This window comes from Lithobates pipiens, unplaced genomic scaffold (assembly GCF_037356315.1).
Source record: "Lithobates pipiens isolate NorthernLeopardFrog02 unplaced genomic scaffold, aLitPip1_a1.2 Scaffold_8, whole genome shotgun sequence".
NCBI classification, from domain to species: Eukaryota; Metazoa; Chordata; class Amphibia; order Anura; family Ranidae; genus Lithobates; species Lithobates pipiens.
Genome location: NW_027507903.1, coordinates 623,707,514 through 623,729,364, shown reverse-complemented (window position 1 = coordinate 623,729,364; position 21,851 = coordinate 623,707,514). Strand labels below are relative to the sequence as shown.

At 45.3% G+C, this 21,851-nt stretch overlaps 1 protein-coding gene across 1 annotated transcript in view; it reads right to left on the bottom strand.

Moving 5' to 3' along the window:
- Positions 1 to 9,447: 9,447 nt before the first annotated feature.
- Positions 9,448 to 21,851, bottom strand: part of LOC143961468 (NXPE family member 3-like) — a 119,702-nt gene continuing 107,298 nt past the window's right edge. The window contains exons 5-6 of the mRNA XM_077470764.1: positions 13,798 to 14,004; positions 9,448 to 10,341 (exon numbers count right to left, since the gene is read on the bottom strand). Coding sequence (XP_077326890.1) covers positions 9,809 to 10,341; positions 13,798 to 14,004 — 740 coding nt within the window. The 3' untranslated portion in view covers positions 9,448 to 9,808. The remainder of the gene's footprint in view (positions 10,342 to 13,797; positions 14,005 to 21,851) is intronic.

The following is a 21,851-nucleotide window of genomic DNA, read 5'->3' as shown; positions in this document are numbered from 1 at the left end:
TCACCCCCTAGTGACATGTACACCCCCCCAGTCAGATGCACACACCTCCCTCAGTCACATACACACCCCCCCATCACATGTGCCCCCAGTCACATGTTCACCCCCCTAGTGACATGCACACACCCCCCCAGTCACATGTTAACACCCCCCCAGTCACCTGCATGTACCCTCCAATCACATGTTCACCCCCCTAGTGACATGCACACACTCCCAGTCACATGCACACACCCCCCAGTCACATGTTCACCCCCTAGTGACATTCACACACACCCCCAGTCACATGTTCACCCCCCCTAGTGACATGCACACACCCCCCATTCACATGCACACACCTCCCCCAGTCACATGCTCACACCCCCCCAGTCACATGCATGTACCCTCCAATCACATGTTCACCCCCCTAGTGACATGCACACACCCCCCATTCACATGCACACACCTCCCCCAGTCACATGCATGTAGCCCCCAATTACATGTTCTCCCCCCTCTAGTGATATGCACACACCTCCCCCCGTCACATGCACACACCTCCCCGTAACTTGCACACACCTCCCCCCGTCACATGCACACACCCCCAGTCACATGTTCACCCCCTAGTGACATGCACACACCTCCCCCAGTCACATACACACACCCCCATCACATGTGCCCCCAGTCACATGTTCACCCCCCATAGTGACATGCACACACCCCCCCCGTCACATGTTAACACCCCCAGTCACCTGCATGTACCCTCCAATCACATGTTCACCCCCCTAGTGACATGCACACACCCCCAGTCACATGCACACACCCCCCCAGTCACATGTTCACCCCCCTAGTGACATTCACACACACCCCCAGTCACATGTTCACCCCACTAGTGACATGCACACACCTCCCCCAGTCACATGCTCACACCCCCCCAGTCACATGCATGTACCCTCCAATCACATGTTCACCCCCCCTAGTGACATGCACACACCCCCCATTCACATGCACACACCTCCCCCAGTCACATGCATGTACCCTCCAATCACATGTTCACCCCCTAGTGACATGCACACACCCCCCATTCACATGCACACACCTCCCCCAGTCACATGCATGTACCCTCCAATCACATGTTCTCCCCCCTCTAGTGATATGCACACACCTCCCCCCGTCACATGCACACACCTCCCCCCGTCACATGCACACCCCCCGTCACATGCACACACCCCCCCGTCACATGCACACACACCCCCCGTCACATACACACACCCCCCGTCACATGCACACCCCCCGTCACATACACACACCCCCAGTCACATGTTCACCCACTAGTGACATGCACACACACCCCAGTCACATACACACACCCCCATCACATGTGCCCCCAGACACGTTCACCCCCCTAGTGACATGCACCCCCCCCAGTCACATGCTCACACCCCCCCAGTCACCTGCATGTACCCTCCAATCACATGTTCACCCCCCTAGTGACATGCACACACCCCCAGTCACATGCACAGACCCCCCAGTCACATGTACACCCCCCTAGTGACATTCACACACACCTCCAGTCACATGTTCACCCCCCCTAGTGACATGCACACACCCCCCATTCACATGTTCACTCCCCCTAGTGACATGCACACACCCCCATTCACATGCACACACCTCCCCCAGTCACATGCTCACACCCCCCCAGTCACATGCATGTACCCTCCAATCACATGTTCACCCCCCTAGTGACATGCACACACCCCCCATTCACATGCACACACCTCCCCCAGTCACATGCATGTACCCTCCAATCACATATTCACCCCCCTAGTGACATGCACACACACCCCATTCACATGTACCTCACACATAAAGGCTCTGTCCCCTCACAGCTCGGTCAGCACATCCTCAGCTCACTGAGCTCAGTAGTCAATCGGCTGCACACAGACAGGCTACAGCGAGAGGACTGGAATTGGCTCCGCCTCCACCACAGAAGCCCCGCCCTGGAAGGAGGGTGGACTCGCAATCCTGCTGAGGTGCTAGCTGCACCCAGCCTTTGCACAAGATATCGGCTCAAGGGACGGACATCATTTGCTGGCGGGGCTGTGAGGGGCGGGGCAGTTGCTAGTCTCTGTCGGCTGTTCCAATGGAGACTGGGCAGTCATCTCATGGGGCAGAGCAGAAAGGAGGAGGAGGACTGTTTGTAAACTGAAGGAGGCGGGCACAAAGCTCCCCTGCGCTGACTGTACTAGGATTGATGCAGGAGGATAGTAGAGGCAGCTCTTTAGGCAAACTAGGTGGTGACGAGGCTCCTGAGAGGGCGAGGCCCTTGAGAGGGCGAGGCCTTAGGCCATCGCCTAATTTGCCTAATTAGAGAGCCGCCTCTGATCATGGTTACTGAGCCCTGACTACCATGGTCAGCATACGTTCCTTCGTCATCCGCAGCTCTCCTCTCTGCTCTCCTCTCTCGCCTTGCCTGTGAGCTCCGTGTTCTGTGTCTCTATTTCTGCCCCATCCCCCCCCCCCCCCCCGCCAGCCCCTCTATTAGAGTCAGGCATACCACACTGTATAAATCTTTCACTAAAACAAGGCATGTAAATACCTTTTTAGAGCGATCCTCAAGCTGGTCACGTGACTTTTGGCCGGCCTCTGGGAGGGACTGACGGCCATGTGGCCTCCGCGGCTGTTGTCAGAGGGAGATGTTGGTCCCTCCTGCAGTAGCCCTGTATCAGAGGTGTACAGCGGCTGTGAGTAATGTGACAGGCCTAAAGATCTAAAAGGGTATTTACATGCATCGTTTTGATAAAAGGCTTATACAGTGTGGTATGCCTAACTATAATAGAGGGGCCGGCAGTGATTTATACTTTTGGGTTCACAAACACTTTAATGCAGCATGTAAAGTGCCTTGAAAACATTTTCATACCCCTTGAAATGTTCCACATTCTGTCATGTTACAACCAAAAATATAAATATAATTTATGTGATAGACCAACACAAAGGATTTGTTTGGGTCACAATAAATGAGATAGGCCACCAGTACATCAGGTGTGGTCAATTTTTTATGATTTGCACCACAGCTTGTAGACTCTTTAACTTTCACAAAGACCAAATAATATCCACTAATTTGGTTTATTTTTATCAAAGATATGTAGCCTTATAAATTGTGGCCAAAATTTATGAAGAAAAATGTAATAATTTGCAAAATGTTATCACAGAATCAAAGAAAAATGTGTTTTTTTTTCTAAATTTTTGGTCTTTTTTCATTTATAGTGCAAAAAATAAAAACACAGAGGTGATCAAATACCACCAAAGTAAGCTCTATTATTATGAAAAAAGGACAAAAAAATTAATTTGGGTACAGTATTGCATGACTGAGTAATTGTCATTCAAAATGTGAGAGCACCGAAAGCTGAAAATTGGTCTGGTCACGAGGGGGGGGTTAAGTGCCCTGTTGTCAAGTAGTTACATAACTATTGCGCGGTCATACAACACTGTACCCAAATAAAATTGTTATCATTTTTTTCACACAAATAGAGATTTCTTTTGGTTGTATTTAATCACCATTTGGGTTTTTATTTTGTGCTAAACAAACAAAAAAATACTGAAATTTTGGGGAAAAAAAAACATATTTCATAGTTTTGTTATAACATTTTGCAAATGGGTAATTTTTCTCCTTCATTGATATTCGCTGATGAGGCTGCACTGATGGGTTGCACTGATGGGCGACACTGATAGGCACAGATGAGGCGACACTGATAGGCACTGATAAAGCGACACTTATGGGCACTGAGAAGATGGCCCTGATGGGTGGCACTGATGGGTGGCACTGATGGGCAATGATTGGTGGTACTGATGGGCACTGGTAGGTGACATTGATAGGTGGTATTGATAGGCAGCATTGGTAATGACGCACTGATTAATTTATAGGTGGCACTGTGAGGTGGCACTGATAGGTGCCACTGTGGGCACTGATGGGTGTTACTGTGGGCACTGGTAGGTGGCGCTGGTGGGCACTGGTAGGTATCTTCATGATCGGGACCTATGTCCCTCTCACAGCCGCCGGTGATTGGCTTTTTTTTCCTCCTCATGCTATCATAGTGAGGAGGAAAAATAGCCGATTACTGGCTTTGTTTACATCACATGATTAACTGTCATTGGCTGACCATGTGGCAAGGGGATCGGGATCGACCCCTTATTTCGATCTGTAATCAGGTGAGTCTCATAGACTCGCTGATCACAGAGCAAGCTGAGCGCACCCTACAGGGGGTACGCATGCCGCTCGAGCACGGGAGGATGTCCAGGGACGCCCTCCCGGGAAAAATGAAGTCCGCTCTGTAGCTGTCTTTCGGCTATAGTGCGGACGGCTAGTCGTTAAATTGATTGGCTGTTTCTAACCTTCCAGGTTCTTGCTGAGGTAGCCATACTAACATTAAAACTAACACATGGAAGCAGACCAGGCGACTAAGGATGCTGCATTTACAGCCCTGGACACTTGCTGGGCCTGTGCACCTCACAGATTCCACCCAAGTTCTGGGATATAATATATATAAGTATAGCTGGGATTAATAATTCAACTTTAAGGACCCCAGAATGAAAAGAACAAGGGGTCCACAGGGGGCAACTTCTTATGAAACAGGACTTTGGAAAAATGTGATCTTTTAGGTCTGCCAGACACACTCTTTTCCCTCCAGCTTGACACATGGACCGTGTCAGTCACAAGCAGTTATGGCTGCCTTAGTAAATGAGCATGGGATAGAGCCAGGGTTCTCCACAGTTGTGGTGAACCCTGGTGTTCCAACCTGGTGGTTACCAAAAGCTGAACATCCCTTCCAGAGATTACAAAAAGATATATCCAGATGTACAAGTCAGGATCTTACGAGTATGTATTTTGTCTGTATGGACATGTTTTCTGGATGTCCAGTGGCAAATGCTACTGCAGAGGCCACAGTAAAAAAGTGTTTTTAGAAGTAGTTTGTAAGTACAGAGTGCAGAATCTACAGAGAGTAACAGAGGAAATCATTTTTATAGGAGAGTCCTTACCAGAAGTTTTGAGGTTTTATTTTTACACCCCCTACTGTCTACAATGTAGTGGACAAAGTAGAGTAAGAAACTAGAAAACTTTTGCCTGAATGTTTTCTTATATTTTATCAAGCCCCTAAGGCAGGGGTCTCAAACTGGCGGCCCTCCAGCTGTTGCGAAACTACAAGGCTTATGAGGCATTGCAAGAATAACAGTTACAAGCATGACTCCCACAGGCAGAGGCTTGATGGGACTTGTAGTTTTGCAACAGCTGGAGGGCCGCCAGTTTGAGACCCCTGCCCTAAGGGGATGTTGGGCTCTCTCCCTATGGGAATTGGTTTGGGAGTGTGTTACTCACTTGCTTATATTTTGTCTCAGCAGCTGAAGTCCTCCATTCTGATCTCACAGAGAATGTTGCTGATCTTTCAAGCTTTTTGACAAACTCATTTATGTGTTTTCTAATATTATGGTATGGATATTAAGGGGAACCCTGAACCAAAATGTAAAAAAAAATTGGGTCGGGTCCCCCTAAAATCCATACTAGGCCCTTCGGGTCTGATATGGAAATTAAGGAGGACCCTGTGCCAAATTTTTTAAAAAATAGCGAAGGGGTCTCTTTCAAAATTCATACCTTATCCAAGCATGCAACTTGGAAGGCCGCAGGAAAAGAGGCAGGGACAAGAGAGCACCCCCCCTCGAATCGTACCAGGCCACATGCCCTCAACATGGGGAGGGTGCTTTAGCCCCCCCAAAGCACCTTGGCCCAATGTTGATGGGGACAAGGGCCTCATCCCCACAACTCTTGCCCAGTGGTTGTGGGGGTATGCGGGCGGGGGTTATCAGAATCTGGAAGCCCCCTTTAACAAGGGGACCCCCAGATCCTGCCCCCCTCCCCTGTGTGAATTGGAAATGGGGTACAAATGTACCCCTACCATTTCACAAAAAAAGTGTCAAAATGGTAAAAAAGACAATAGCCGGTTTTTGAAAATTCCTTTATTAATGATGTCTTCTTCTTTCCCCCGCTTCTTCCTCCATCTTCTTCTGGTCTTCCTTCGGTTTTTTCCTTCTTCCTCCATCTTCTTCTTCCCCCGCTTCTGCCTCCATCTTCTTCTGCTTCTTCCTCCGGTCTTCTCCATCTTCTTCCGGCTTCTTCATCCCCGCTTCATACTCCAGATGATCTGCCTCAATGGGAGGCTCATGCCGTGTGACGCTTCTGTGCTTGTGGCATCAAAGGTGGGTGGGGTCAACCGTTTATGAAAACAGGTGACCCCGCCCCTCTGACACCACGGAAAAGCCATAGGGAAGTCCCTGTGGTGTCAGAGGGAACTGTTACAAGCACAGAAGCGTCAATGGTGGGAGCCTCCCATTGACGCAGATCGTCTGGAGGACAAATAGGAAAGAAGAAGCCATAGGAAGATGGAGAAGACCGGAGGAAAAAGCAGAGGAAGATTGAGGAAGAAGCGGGGGAAGAAGAAGACATTATTAATACTTATTAATAAAGGAATTGTCAATTGGCTACCCCAAAGCACCCTCCCCATGTTGAGGGCATGTGGCCTGGTACAGTTCAGGGGGGAGCTCTCTCATCCCCGCCTTTTTTCCTGTGGCCTGCCAGGTTGCGTGCTCAGATAAGGGTCTGGTATGGGTTTTGAGGGGGACCACTTTGCCATTTAAAAAAAAAAAAATTGGCGCAGGGTTCCCCTTAATTTCCATTTCAGACCCAAAGGGCTTGGTAATGGACTGGGGGGATCCCATGCTCTTTTTTTTCAATGATTTTCATCTATATTGCCAAGACCCGACAATTCATTACAGCCATGATCAGTTTTAAGTGACAATTTTAGAAATGTCCTTTTTCTATGGTACTGTTCTAAACACAGGAAAAATGTTCCACTTTGCAGGCCTACTATAGACACCCCGCAGGCACAATATTTAAAGGAATATTTCGTTTTTATTGTTTCACTTTAAGCATTAAAAAAACACTGCTCCCAAAAAAAATGGCCGTTTAAAAAAAAAAAAAAATTTTTCATTGATACATGTCCCCTGGGGCAGGACCCAGGTCCCCAAACACTTTTTATGACAATAACTTGCATATAAGCCTTCAAAATGAACACTTGTTTTTTCCTGTTAATGTCCCATAGATTTTAACGCTGTTCCGGCGGCTTTTGAATTTGCCATGAACACTGTATATTGTACGCTGTTCGCAAAACATCCCAACAACTAAAGTTCGGCCCGAACTTATGCGTGGGCTGAACTGTTCGCCCATCGCTACACCAGACACTGCAAAAATTACCAAATTAAAGAAATCTCTGTGTTTGATTTGTTTCCATCATGGAATCACAATCTAGGGTACTATTTTAATTGTAAGGGAAATATATATATACAGTGGTGTGAAAAAGTGTTTGCCCCCTTCCTCATTTCCTGTTCCTTTGCATGTTTGTCACACTTAAGTGTTTCGGAACATCAAACCAATTTAAACAATAGTCAAGGACAACACAAGTAAACACAAAATGCAATTTGTAAATGAAGGTGTTTATTATTAAAGGTGAAAAAAATCCAAACCATCATGGCCCTGTGTGAAAAAGTGATTGCCCCCCTTGTTAAAACATACTATAACTGTGGTTGTCCACACCTGAGTTCAATTTCTCTAGCCACACCCAGGCCTGATTATTGCCACACCTGTTCACAATCAAGGCATCACTTAAATAGGAGCTGCTTGACACAGTAAGGTCCACCAGAAGATCCTTAAAAGCTACACATCATGCCGAGACCCAAAGAAATTCAGGAACAATTGAGAAAGAAAGTAATTGGGATCTATCAGTCTGGAAAGGGTTATAAAGCCATTTACAAAGCTTTGGGAATCCAGCGAACCACAGTGAGAGCCATTATCCACAAATGGCGAAAACATGGAACAGTGGTGAACCTTCCCAGGAGTGGCCGGCCGCCCAAAATTACCCCAAGAGCGCAGCGACGACTCATCCAAGAGGTCACAAAAGACCCCACAACAACGTCCAAGGAACTGCAGGCCTCACTTGCCTCAGTTAAGGTCAGCGTCCATGCCTCCACCATCAGGAAAAGACTGGGCAAAAATGGCCTGCATGGCAGAGTTCCAAGGAGAAAACCACTGCTGAGCAAAAAGAACATCAAAGCTCGTCTCAATTTCTCCACAACACATCTTGATGATCCCCAAGACTTTTGGGACAACATTCCGTGGACCGATGAGACAAAAGTGGAACTCTTTGGAAGGTGTGTGTCCAAGTATATCTGGCGTAGAAGGAACACTGCATTTCATAAAAAGAACATTATACCAACAGTAAAATATGGTGGTGGTAGTGTGATGGTCTGGGGCTGTTTTGCTGCTTCAGGACCTGGAAGACTTGCCGTGATAAAAGGAACTATGAATTCTGCTGTCTACCAAGAGATCCTGAAGGAGAATGTCCGACCATCTGTTCGTGTTCTCAAGCTGAAACGAACTTGGGTTCTGCAGCAGGACAATGATCTTAAACACACCAGCAAGTCCACCACCGAATGGCTGAAGAAAAACAAAATGAAGACTTTGGAGTGGCCTAGCCAAAGTCCTGACCTGAATCCTATTGAGATGATGTGGTATGACCTTAAAAAGGCCATTCATGCTCGAAAACCCTCTAATGTAACTGAATTAGGACAATTCTGTAAAGATGAGTGGGCCAAAATTCCTCCAGGACGCTGTAAAAGCCTCATTGCACGTTATCGCAAACGCTTGGTTGCAGTTGTTGCTGCTAAGGGTGGCCCAACCAGTTATTAGGTTTAGGGGGCAATCACTTTTTCACACAGGGCCATGATGGTTTGGATTTTTTTTCACCTTTAATAATAAACACCTTCATTTACAAATTGCATTTTGTGTTTACTTGTGTTGTCCTTGACTATTGTTTAAATTGGTTTGATGTTCCGAAACACTTAAGTGTGACAAACATGCAAAGGAACAGGAAATGAGGAAGGGGGCAAACACTTTTTCACACCACTGTATATATATATATATATATATATATATATATATATATATATATATATATAATGTGATTTGAAAAGTCGTTTAGCCAAGTTGAAGTCATATTTGTCTTTTGTACGTCTTCCATTTTATGTAGAATTTTCTGTGCTTATGATAAGTCAGCATACCCACAATTATACACATCACCTCCCCATTCTTTGCAACTAGGGGAGATCAGCAAATGGATCTATTCTGGTCTCCCTCACCTCCACCCAGTGACACCTGTGAGTATGGGTGGCACAATGTGGGTCACGGGATGTAGGTGGGACAGCGGAGACCGAGCAGCATTGCAGGGGAAGAATCACATAGGGGGGTACAGTTTAACCACCCATTTAGTTCCATCAGAAAGTCAGCTTGTGGAGTGTACTTAAGCCACCCCCCCACCACGCTCAAAAAAAGAACATATCCGGCATCTTCAGTGATCTAAATAAAAAGTCTTTATTGCTACATAGAGGAACGGTGTAAGAACAGTGCAAAGGCTAACGTGTTTCGTCACAAAAGGCCTTGATCACAGCATATCCTGGCATGTGAAACACAAAACATATGTATAGACATACTACAGCTCAATAAAAGAGAATTTTCACCATAGAACAGAGAGAATAAATAAAAGCTGCAGACCAATCAAGCCACAGTAGGATTGCCTACACTTGCCCGCATATGTAGCTATCTGCTAGGTAGATTTGTCCATCTGCAACCAAAGCAGTTCATAAAATGTTCTGTCCACTATATATGGTGTTACTTAGAACTGGACATCCCACTGAAGAATGTGCTCTAAACAATATTAAAACACACCACTGATTGTTAATGAGGACATATAAATGAAAGCATAAAATCTATCTCATTTTTAACAACGACCATTTTAGGGTGGATATGTTCAGGTTCACGGTGGCAAGCGGTCATCTGCCAAACATCTAGAATTGCGACTGGTAGCTTAGAGAACATAGCCTTCATCAAAGTGTCCAGCTGCAAAGATAACCAGTCACTTCCATGTTCAAACAGGTAGCCAGTGTTGGCCGATTTGATGAGGATCTTTGTTTCAGGGCTGCGTTCTAACAGCCGAACTACAGCTTCTCGAATGTGATGTAACCTATTGATATACACTCCAACAGGGTACGTGATAAGGTGGCTCCAGCATGTTATCAGGATGATCATCCCTTTCCGGTTCCCCAATATATCCAACTCTGAAGCAATGAAGCGTAGTTCACGTACTGCAGTACGATCCATGCGTAAAGGTTTCTGGTGGGCTCTCCACTGGACCAAATAATTAAATTCTGCATCTGTAGCTAGAATTGGACCTGTATTATAGACTGTATGAAGATCGATCTTCTTCAGAGCTAAGATTTTGGAAATAAAATGCAAGGTAAAATAAACAAGTGAATCAAAATTAAGATAAAGTCTGAATGCATCTCTAGGCTAACCTTCTTTTTTTGCTGTTTGTTGCCTTGTTTGGCAAACTTTTGACTACTCAACACAAGGACAGGAAGTAAGGGTAAATCAGGCACACAACTGAAATATGAAGAGATAGCTTGCAGGGAACGGCTGGAACCAACATTAAAGTATAACTTTTTTGTAGTTTTGGATAGAGTGGGGAGGGATTAGACACCCTTGTCAGTTTCTATTACTATCTCTGCCCCCATTAAGGAGATTCACCCTCTCTATTTGTCCTGTGTACCATTATTATTGAATGTGAAAGTAAAAGAAAATCACACATTTTGAGTTGTTCCCAGAAAAGTAATAGAGGGGGGATCTTTCAATGGGGACACTAGTTCTGGTAATCTGGGGGCCCCAGGTAATTCCCTAAATTTAGAAAGATGTATACTGCTCCAGGTACAAATACCAAGACCTCACCTCCCCTGCACAGGCTGGGCGCTGGCTCTTTGTATAGAGCACATGCAATAGAGGAAATCCGGACAGCCACACTCCAAGTGAAAAATGTCTTTAGTGAATAAAATCAGTCCATACAGCAATCAAGCACAGTGGAGGAATTACTGACGCATTTCACACACCTTACTGGTCCTTAGTCATAGCTAAAATTTGCAGGGATTTCCTCTCATTTCCTGTTTGGCTTTGGGACAGGAAGTGAAGGAAAGTCTCCCCAATGGGACACACATGGCGAAAAAAAATCTGACAGGAGTTATAACCCTCCCTTACTCTATCCAAAATGAAAATGAAAGTTTTTCATATACTTCTACTTTAACATGTCTTTGTTGCATGTGTCCCAATTGGAGATTTCCCATTGTAGGGAAGTGTTTTTGTACACTGTCTGTGAGGTTGTTTGCATTCCTACCAGGTAACTACCATAGAGTTCTTGTTACAAATAGATTCTTCCTGTTTAGAGGTTGTTTCCTGTCCCTGCTTAAGGGTCAGGAAACCCCTCAAGGCTATATATGTGGATGTCTTACAGGATGCGAGGGAGAGAGAGTGGCCAGACACATGCTGTGCAAAGCAGAGGTGCTGCACGCTGATTGTGTGCTGTATCCATCCTTCCAGGCTGAAATGGGACAATACAATATAGACAAGTGTTACTGCACTGTGTATCTCACTATTTGTTATATTACTGTCACTTCTGTGTGGGAATCAAGATATCTGTTAGAGGCTTCTCAGATTCAGTGAAACTTTCTATTTGCATAATGCAATATACTTGGGCTATTCTCAAGTGTATGAGAGCAAAGCTCATTTGATTATAACCTATCAAGTAACTGGTTTAGGATGAAGTATATATCTGCCACTTCATTATTTAAAGCAACTGTGTCCCTTTTTATTCTGGGGGGGGGGGGGGGGGGGTCCTAGCTAGTATTAGCCTAGGGCAGTGATGGCGAACCTTGGCACCCCAGATGTTTTGGAACTACATTTCCCATGATAATCATGCACTCTGCAGTGGTTGAGCATCATGGGAAATGTAGTTCCCAAACATCTGGGGTGCCAAGGTTCGCCATCACTGGCCTAGAGAATGGTAAATAGCTCAAGGATAGCATCAAGATAGGCTTCCGATGGCCATTTAGATAGGTAGCTGTCTGTTAGAATTGATAGACTATAGTCAGGTTAGGGACCAGAAGATAGGCTAGATAGGTCAGATTTGCCTTGCAGGTGGCATGTTCCAGACTTCTTCGCCATCAGTATGTTAGTCTTTACGTGTGTCCCCAGGAAGCCACTGCTCAACATATGCATCAGCATTCATCCTCTCAAGCCAGATTGTGTTACGCCTTGCAAGTCAACTCATCAGAAGGTACTGCAACCGAACTGTGCCACAGGCCTAATTGGAGGTATCAGTGTTAAAGGCCTTCAGTTATATATCTAGATAGATAGATACTGTCCTTCTAAGACATAAGTACATTCTTCTTGTTATTGCTTTGGTTGTATGTAATGCCATCAATTTATCATATATAAAGTTACACTAATCACCTGCTGGTAGGTCTGCATATCTTTACTGGGTGCATTAGTACTACTGCTGTCAGTTATTTTGGGTGAGTTACTAGTTATTATCCTAGAAAGGGATCCCCTCTACATATACTGGAACCCTGTTCTAGGTGGGGGCACTGCCAATTATATATTCATAGGCAACTCTTCCTTTAGCGAAGGCTCTGGCTCATTTGGATACCTGCAGGTTTGCGCCATAGCCTGTGTGGAGAGGGCAACTTCATATGATCTCCCCTATAACAGGGCTACACCATTATTTCCTTCCACAATGAAAACATTGGGGTCAAATCACTAAGAGTTAAATAACGCATTTGGTAAATTAGTTGTGAAAGTTTCATTCACCAAGAATTTAGCATTAAATGACAAATGCGATATTTTTTCGATTGTTCGATAACTACCACATTTTCTCATGCAGTAATTTATTGCACATGTCAGTGGTTAAGGTTTGTTTAAGGAAATTTCCTTATAACAGTTTACATTGCTTGTGTTTTTTCTTTTGCAAACAACAATTTTTACTACTGTAGTTCTTTGATAAATTTCAGCCGATGTTGGCATTTAGTGTGCACTGCACGTCATGCCTTTTTGATTTAATAAAAAAATAAATACAATACTTGTGTACTCGCAATGTGAAATGCCACATTTGTATGTGTCTGCTACTGGTGGAATAGTGTCAACTTTCTGTAGGTCCTCTGTGGGTGGAATTAGAACCCTGAGGGTAGTATTGCACCCCTTTTTGTGGGTGGAATAGTACCCCTTTTTGTGGGTGTTCTGTGGGTGGAATTAGGCCCCTTTCTGTGTGTGGAATTAGGCTCTTGGTGGGTGCAATGTCCATTTCTGTGGGTGCAATTAGGCCTCATTCTGTGGGTCTTCTGTGGGTGGAAGTAGACTCCTCTTTGAGAGTAGTATTGCACCTCTTCCTGTGGGTGTTCTGTGGGTGGAATTAGGCTCCTGATGGGTGGAATTCCCCTTTCTGAGGGTTTGAATAAACCCCTCCTTCTGGTACTGCACTAGTTACCGCCACCAAAAGGGTGGTGTTAAATATTGCACCTTTGTTAAGGTTCCTGTTTAATTTGTGAATTGGACTTTATTACCCCACATTTTTACAGACATGTTTTTTTTCATTGTTTACTGCAAACAATATATATATATATATATATATATATATATATATATATATATATATATATAATCTATGAATTGGACCACATGCAATAATTTATGCAAATGAGTAACATGATACCCTTACCGCATGCGGTAAAGCTTAGTTAATTGACCTCAAAGTCACTGGGACAGGCAGCAAAGGGAAATCTTCCCAACAGGACACCAATAAATACCTGCTAGGGGTTCTACTTATTCCCTGTTATGTAACATACTTGGTATGAAAGCCACAAGGTATTCCCACCACTGTCGCATTGTAGAGTCTCCGAACATGTAGACAATCTTCCCAGCAAGGCATTTTGCTGCCATAGTATGATTATTAAACTGTTTATTGGAGCAAACCAGAGACTTCCAGACATCTTGGTAATAGAATCCTGAGGGGTTTGGAGTCCTTAGCCCAGCAATACATGGGACATTTGTACCTAGAGAAAAATAACAATAAAGATCACCCTTCTCATGATGCCATTAACACCAAATCTTTATTTTTGATTATTGATAATTATATCTGTAATTATATTTTGTAGCGGTACCCCCGTAGGGGCTGGTGGATATTGTGGTCCACCAGTCACCCTGCCCAGTCTGACATTCACTTCCCAGACACTCTAAGCCATTGCACACACGGTCAGACATTCTGACAGAAAATGTCTGATCGGACCGCGTTGTCGGATAATACGACTGTGTGTGGGCTCCATCGGACTGTTTCCGTCGGAATATCCGACAGACAAAGTTTTAGAGCTGGGCTATAAAACTTTCCGACAAGATGATCCGATCTAACTTTGTCCGATGGTGTGTAGAGAATTCCGATCGGACAAAGTGTCACGCATGCTCAGATCAAATTCCTAGACCAAAGCTATTGGCTACTAGCCTGAACGTAGTCCTAACGAAATAACGTCATCACGTTACGTATGTTTGGATTTTGTCTGACCGTGTGTGTGCAACACAAGTTTAGGACAAAATCCGACGGATTTTGTTGTCGGTATGTCCAACCGTGTGTACAAGGGCTTAGACAACTAGAAAATGCATTTCCTGGAGAAAATGCGTGAGAATGCTAAATAGCATCAAAACTGCCCCATCATATTCCCCCATCAAAAGTGCCCATCATATTCCTCTATTATAAATCAGTACATGGTGTGTCTGTGCTCTCCCCCACTGCCCATCACTGTGTATAAAAAAGCTTTGGTAACCATGGAAACAAAACAGACAACAAAAGCCTGGATGCCCTAAATTTTATGAAATTTTTTGAAATGATCACTAAACTTAAACAGCTTTTTCACAAAAACTGTAAAAGATATCAAACTGAAAAGATATAGCAAAATAGCTGAATATTTTGTTAACATGTTAAAGTTTGTTTGGCGTCTGTAGGTGAAAGTATGAAAGAGCTGAAACTTTTGGTAGCGGAAGAAGATTTTAAGGATTTTAAGCATGCTCTCATTGACTTCAATGTTAAAGTGTTAAAAAGCTTAATATTTTAAAAAGTATAAATAGTATAAAAACTGTTGAAGAAGTCCCATCATCAGCTGAAAGAGCTGAACATTTTAAAAGTTAAATGGCTTTAATAGCCAAAAGTATGCAGAAGTTACGCAGAGCCAAAAAACGTACGGAATAATAATAATAAATACATGATTAATAAATAAAAATGAATAACAATAGTGGGACTGCTAAAGTACTCCCACTAATTAACAGTCTGTTAGCTTTGTTTTGTGTTTTTATTGAGGGATTATAACTAGGGATGAGCTGAACACCCCCCGGTTCGGTTCGCAACAGAACACACCAAACAGGCAAAAGAACACACAAACACCGTTAAAGTCTATGGGACACGAACTTATCATAAAAAGTGTATGGGGACCTGGGTCCTGCTTCAAGGAACATGTATCAATGCAATTTTTTTTTAAAAACTGACATTTTTTCGGGAGCAGTGATTTTTTTAATGCTTAAAGTGAAACAATAAAAATGAAATATTCCTTTACATATTGTGCCTTGGGGGTGTTTATAGTATGCCTGTAAAGTGGCACATTTTTCCTGTGTTTAGAACAGTACCACAGCAAAATTACATTTTTAAAGGAAAAATTGTCATTTAAAACTCATTGTGGCTGTAATGAATTGTCGGGTCTCGGCAATAGGGATGGCCGAACGGTTCGCCCGGCGGTCGTTTTACGGTGAATTTCGGCTGTTCGCCGTCCGCCCGATCGGCGGACTATTGCCGCCGTTCGCCCGGCGGACTTCCGTGTTTACTGTGTAAAAGAACTTTGACCTATGATGACACATCCATCATGGGGTACAGGACAGCCAATTGAGACATTACAGCACATGGACACTTGGACATTCCCCCTAACTTATAAATAGACCCGATCCGGCGGCCATTTTACATACTTTCTTCTGTCACTATAGGGAGAGGTTGCTGTGTGGAGCAGGGAGAGACTGCAGTGACCCAAATCGCTAGCTATTTTATCCACAAAAGTTCTTTTCAGGACTGGTATAGGTGTTAGGTGTAGTTCAGGATATAGGTTTGAGGCACTGCTGTGCTACTGATTTTTGCAGCAGTCTGTCTTTTGTCAGTGTAGAGAGAGGGACAGGATGCTGTGTGCTGCAGGGACAGTCAGTTTAATCATTAGCTGTTACTATTAGGTCCACAAAAGTGCTATTCAAGTTATTGTTCCAGCAGCCTCTGTTTTGTCAGTTTAAATAGGGACATTAAGCTGTGTGTGAGGGACAGTCAGTTTAATCAGTAGCTGTTACTATTAGGTCCACAAAGGTTCTTTTCAGGACTGGTATGGTAATAGGCTTGTACACGTATAATATTCTTTCTTCCAAATATAGAAAGAATATTATACTTGACTGCGGCGCTTTTGCTGCAGTAGTCCTTTATCAGTATAGGGACTGAGGTACAGTCTGCTAATCATTCACAACCTACTTGTTCCACAAAGGCACTTATAAGGACTGGTAAGGTATAAGGTACTACAGTACATAGGGTTGAGTGAGGTACAGTCTGCTATTCCGTAAGGACTGGTATAGGTCCACAATACATAGGGTTGAGGTGCACTACTGCTGACTGCTGCCCTTCTGCTGCAGTAGTCCTTTATCAGTATAGGGACTGAGGTACAGTCTGCTAATCATTCACAACCTACTTGTTCCACAAAGGTCCTTATAAGGACTGGTAAGGTATAGGGTACTACAGTACATAGTGTTGAGTGAGGTACAGTCTGCTATTCCTTAAGGACTGGTATAGGTCCACAATACATAGGGTTGAGGTGCACTACTGCTGACTGCTGCCCTTCTGCTGCAGTAGTCCTTTATCAGTATAGGGACTGAGGTAGAGTCTGCAAATCATTCACAACCTACTTGTTCCACAAAGGTCCTTATAAGGACTGGTAAGGTATAGGGTACTACAGTGCATACGGTCGAGTGAGGTACAGTCTGCTATTCCCTAAGGACTGGTATAGGTCCACAATACATAGGGTTGAGGTGCACTACTGCTGACTGCTGCCCTTCTGCTGCAGTAGTCCTTTATCAGTATAGGGACTGAGGTACAGTCTGCTAATCATTCACAACCTACTTGTTCCACAAAGGTCCTTATAAGGACTGGTAAGGTATAGGGTACTACAGTACATAGGGTTGAGTGAGGTACAGTCTGCTATTCCTTAAGGACTGGTATAGGTCCACAATACATAGGGTTGAGGTGCGCTACTGCTGACTGCTGCCCTTTTGCTGCAGTAGTCCTTTATCAGTATAGGGACTGAGGTACAGTCTGCTAATCATTCACAACCTACTTGTTCCACAAAGGTCCTTATAAGGACTGGTAAGGTATAGGATACTACAGTACATAGGGTTGAGTGAGGTACAGTCTGCTATTCCTTAAGGACTGGTATAGGTCCACAATACATAGGGTTGAGGTGCACTACTGCTGACTGCTGCCCTTCTGCTGCAGTAGTCCTTTATCAGTATAGGGACTGAGGTAGAGTCTGCTAATCATTCACAACCTACTTGTTCCACAAAGGTCCTTATAAGGACTGGTAAGGTATAGGGTACTACAGTACATAGGGTTGAGTGAGGTACAGTCTGCTATTCCGTAAGGACTGGTATAGGTCCACAATACATAGGGTTGAGGTGCACTACTGCTGACTGCTGCCCTTCTGCTGCAGCAGTCCTTTATCAGTATAGGGACTGAGAGTTTTGTCACAGGGTCATTTAAAAAATGACAGGCAGAGGAAGAGGCAGGCCCTTCCGCAGGGGTGGTAGGGGTAGGGCAGGAGCAACAGGCTTGAGCCAAAGTGGGAAGTTGCAGAAGGTGCGTTCAATTACTTTAAAGGACGCACCAGACTTAGTTGAGTGGCTCACTCAGCCTTACTCTTCTGCACCTTCCTCATCCTCTCGATCTGCACCCTCTTCTTCACTCTCTGCTATGTGCACCCCCAAAGACACTACCACCAACAACACCACCACCACCACATACCTTCCGCTTGAGTCACAAGAATTATTTTCTGATCCATATCAAGACATTTCGGATGCGCATGTGAGAAAAAAAAAAAAAAGCAAAAAGGACCGCGCAGTCCCTAATAGTTAATATTAAGGTATAAACACCTCACCCAGGAAACTAAATAGAAAACCTTAAGTGATTATAATGTAATATCCCCTGTTTTGAGAATGAACCTCATACAGTGCAAAAATATTATATATAAAATAACATCACTATGTATCTGGTAAATCCCAAACTTATTGTGTCACATATACTAAACACATTTAACAATACATGTACAGCAGTGTCACTGATTGCATGTGCAGTGGATCACAACATTATTATACCACCCACAAACATGCAAAATATGATGTGCAGATAAATAGATTAGTCACATAAAATCTTAATGTGTCCTTTTGTGATAGTTCTTAGAATGAAACCAAAAAAATAATAAACTGTAGACAAAACACCACGTGTCACAGATAACTTCGGCTTCCTGAATCGTATTCCAACGCAGGACAGGCTGAGGTGCACCACCACCAAGCAAATAAGATTGGCTCCTTACCAGATGTCCTAGTAAGGTACGCTTTAAGGGGTCAGGCCAGACCATACATATGCTTTAATCCTCCAGCCCTGGCTCCACTCTCAAACAGGATCACAATTCAGAAATATTTCAATGAGAAGAGCGAATGGTCCACCATAGGAAGGAAAAGAAGCACTCCAAATAGTGTAAAACCATTTATTAAAATAAAATGAAAAAAGAGATGCACTTACAAGATTACTGTAAGGAAAGGCATATCATGATGGGAAGCGTCGGCCGAGCGCAATTCTCCACTAACATATCCTTATTCCAACTGATGTTTAAGAGGCAAAGAAGTAGCGTGTCACACCGCCCCATTTCTGATGCGCAGCCACTCTTGGTATTGGATCAGGAAGAGGAGGTAGCAACAACCGCCACTCAGCAGTCTGACGACAGTACCCAGATTAGCCCAAGGAGGAGGTTGGTCCCCGGTGTTGCTGCCTACTCCGAGATCTCTACTTATAGCGGTGGGGAAGGTGACGTTGATGATGACGTGTCTAGTGATGTCATGTGGGTGCCCACAAGAGAGGAAGAGGAGGGGAGTTCAGAGGGAGATATGGACCAGCAGATAGGGAGGAGAAGCAGGAATAACTTACATTGCACAGGAGGGACAAAGCAGACTGCAAATGTATCAGGAGCGAGTCATCGGCCATGTACGGTCACATCTGGCACTCCCAGGACACCGGCACATGGCTCCGCAGTGTGGGCTTTTTTTAACGTGTCCGCTGCTGACAATAGCGTTGCCATCTGCAATCTTTGCAGTCAACGCATTAGTCGCGTTAAGCCCAACACTCACCTAGGGACGACTGCCTTAAGAAGGCACATGAGCAGCCATCACCGAGCCCAGTGGGAGCAAAGGAACACACAAAGCCACCCTCCAGGCTCTCACCGTCCAGCCTCGTCTTCTACTTCTCCTTCTCCTCTCTCCTCACAATTGTCCTCCACTCCACCTTCCATCACGCCAAGCTCATGTTTTTCTGCAAAAAGGCAGGCTTTCGTGGGCCTAATGTTCGAGCGTAAAAAAATGATGACGCCGGATAACCCTCTTGCCCAACGGTTGACGGCTGGCTTGTCAGAACTGATAGCCCGCCAACTACTGCCATATAAACTGGTGGACTCTGAGGCCTTTCGCAAATTTGTAGCCATTGGAACACCACAATGGAAGGTCCCAGGAAGGAAGTATTTCTCACAGAAGGGCATCCCAGAGCTATATGGCCATGTTCAGCGGCAAGTGAATGTATCTCTGGCACACAGTGTCGGTGCCAAGATACATCTGACCACAGACACATGGTCTAGCAAACACGGGCAGGGAAGGTATATCACTTTTACTGCCCACTGGGTGAACCTTCTGACGGCCGTCAAGCATGTAACCCATGGCACCCGTGTAGATTTGGTTTTACCGCCACGGATTGCATGCAGGCCTGGCTCTTCTTCTCCTCCTCCTCCTACTCCATCCTCCTCCCTCTCCTCCTCGGCTGACTCCTCCTTTTCTGCTGCTAGCGTCTCTTCCGTTGCGCCGCCCAAGCTCCCCAGAACCTATTCGACATGCCAGGTGAGACGTTGCCATGCCGTGCTGCGTCTGTTGTGCCTGGAAGCCAAGAGCCACACTAGCCCGGCACTCCTTTCAGCTTTGCGTTCACAGGCAGATCAGTGGCTAACCCTGCTCAATTTGACAGTTGGTAAAGTGGTGTGTGACAACGGTGCCAATCTGCTTAGCGCATTGAAACAGGGCAAAATCACGCACGTGCTATGCATGGCACACGTCTTAAACTTGGTCGTGCAGCAATTCCTTGTCAAATACCCTGGGGTCCAGGACATCTTGCGGCAGGCAAGGAAAATCTCGGCCCATTTCAAAAGATCTTACACGGCCATTGCTCGCCTTGCTGACATTCAGCGGCGACACAATCTGCCGGTCAGATGTCTTATTTGCGATTGCCTGACGCGATGGAACTCAACCTTCTATATGCTTGATAGGCTGCTCCAGCAGAAATGTGCAGTTAACATCTACCTGTATGAACTCTGCGGCAGAACAGGTTCTGGGGAGCTGTTTTTTTTTCACCACGCCAGCGGCTGCTCATGTGCAACGCATGCAGACTTCTGCGGCCATTTGAGGAGATCACCAAACTGGTCAGTCGCAGCCATGGTGCCATCAGCGACATGGTACCTTATGCCTTCTTTATGGAGCGTGCATTGCGTCGTGTCATTGATCAAGCTGTGGAGGAGCAAGAGCTGGAAGATGAGGAAATCGCAATGCTGGATGAATTCCCAGGGGGGGGCTACTCTATCTGAGACAAGTCAACAACAGGAGTCTGAAGAGGAGTCAGAGGAGGATGGTGCCAGGGCGGATGAGGAGGAGCAAGAAGAGCATGCTTTAAACCTTTCTGGGATCCCTGTTGTTGTGCGTGGATGGGGAGAGGACAATGAAGAGGACGAAATTATCCTGGATGATGAGCAGGAGCCAGGCCACCACACCGCTTCCAGTTTAGTGCAAATGGGGTCCTTCATGCTCCAGTGTTTTAACAGGGACCCCCATATAAAAAGCATAAGGGTCAAGGACCAGTACTGGGTGGCAACGTACTTAGACCCCCGGTACAAACACAAAATGGCGGAAATGTTACCGCCGTCACAGAGGGCTGTCAGAATGGAGCACTTCCAGGCCTTGCTTCGTGAAATGCTGCATTCTGCTTTTGTGTGCGCTGGCAGAGGAGCAATTCCCACTCCCAGAGAAGGAATTGCGGGTACCAATCCAACAGCGCCTGCAAGAAGAGACCGGTTTGAAGATGTGTTGGTGACTTCTGATATGAGGTCATTCTTTCAGCTGACCCATCGACAGGTCTCATCCGGATCCAGCATCAGGGAACGCCTAGACCGTCAGGTGTCCGACTACATCAGGTTAACGGCCGATGTGGATGCTCTGAGGAGTGATGAACCCCTGGACTACTGGGTGGGCAGGCTTGACCTCTGGCCAGAGCTTGCCCAATTTGCAATCGAACTGTTGGCTTGCCCCTCGTCCAGTGTCCTGTCAGAAAGGACGTTCAGCGCAGCAGGGGGGATCGTGACCGATAAGCGTACTCGCCTAGCTCACGACAGTGTTAACTACCTCACATTTCTAAAAATGAATGAGGCATGGATCTCGGAGGAATTCAACACATGTGACCAGAAGACCATGTATATGTCTATAAACAATTTTTTTAATCGTGCACACAGACCTTCTTTCTTCATGTGGCTCACTTCCT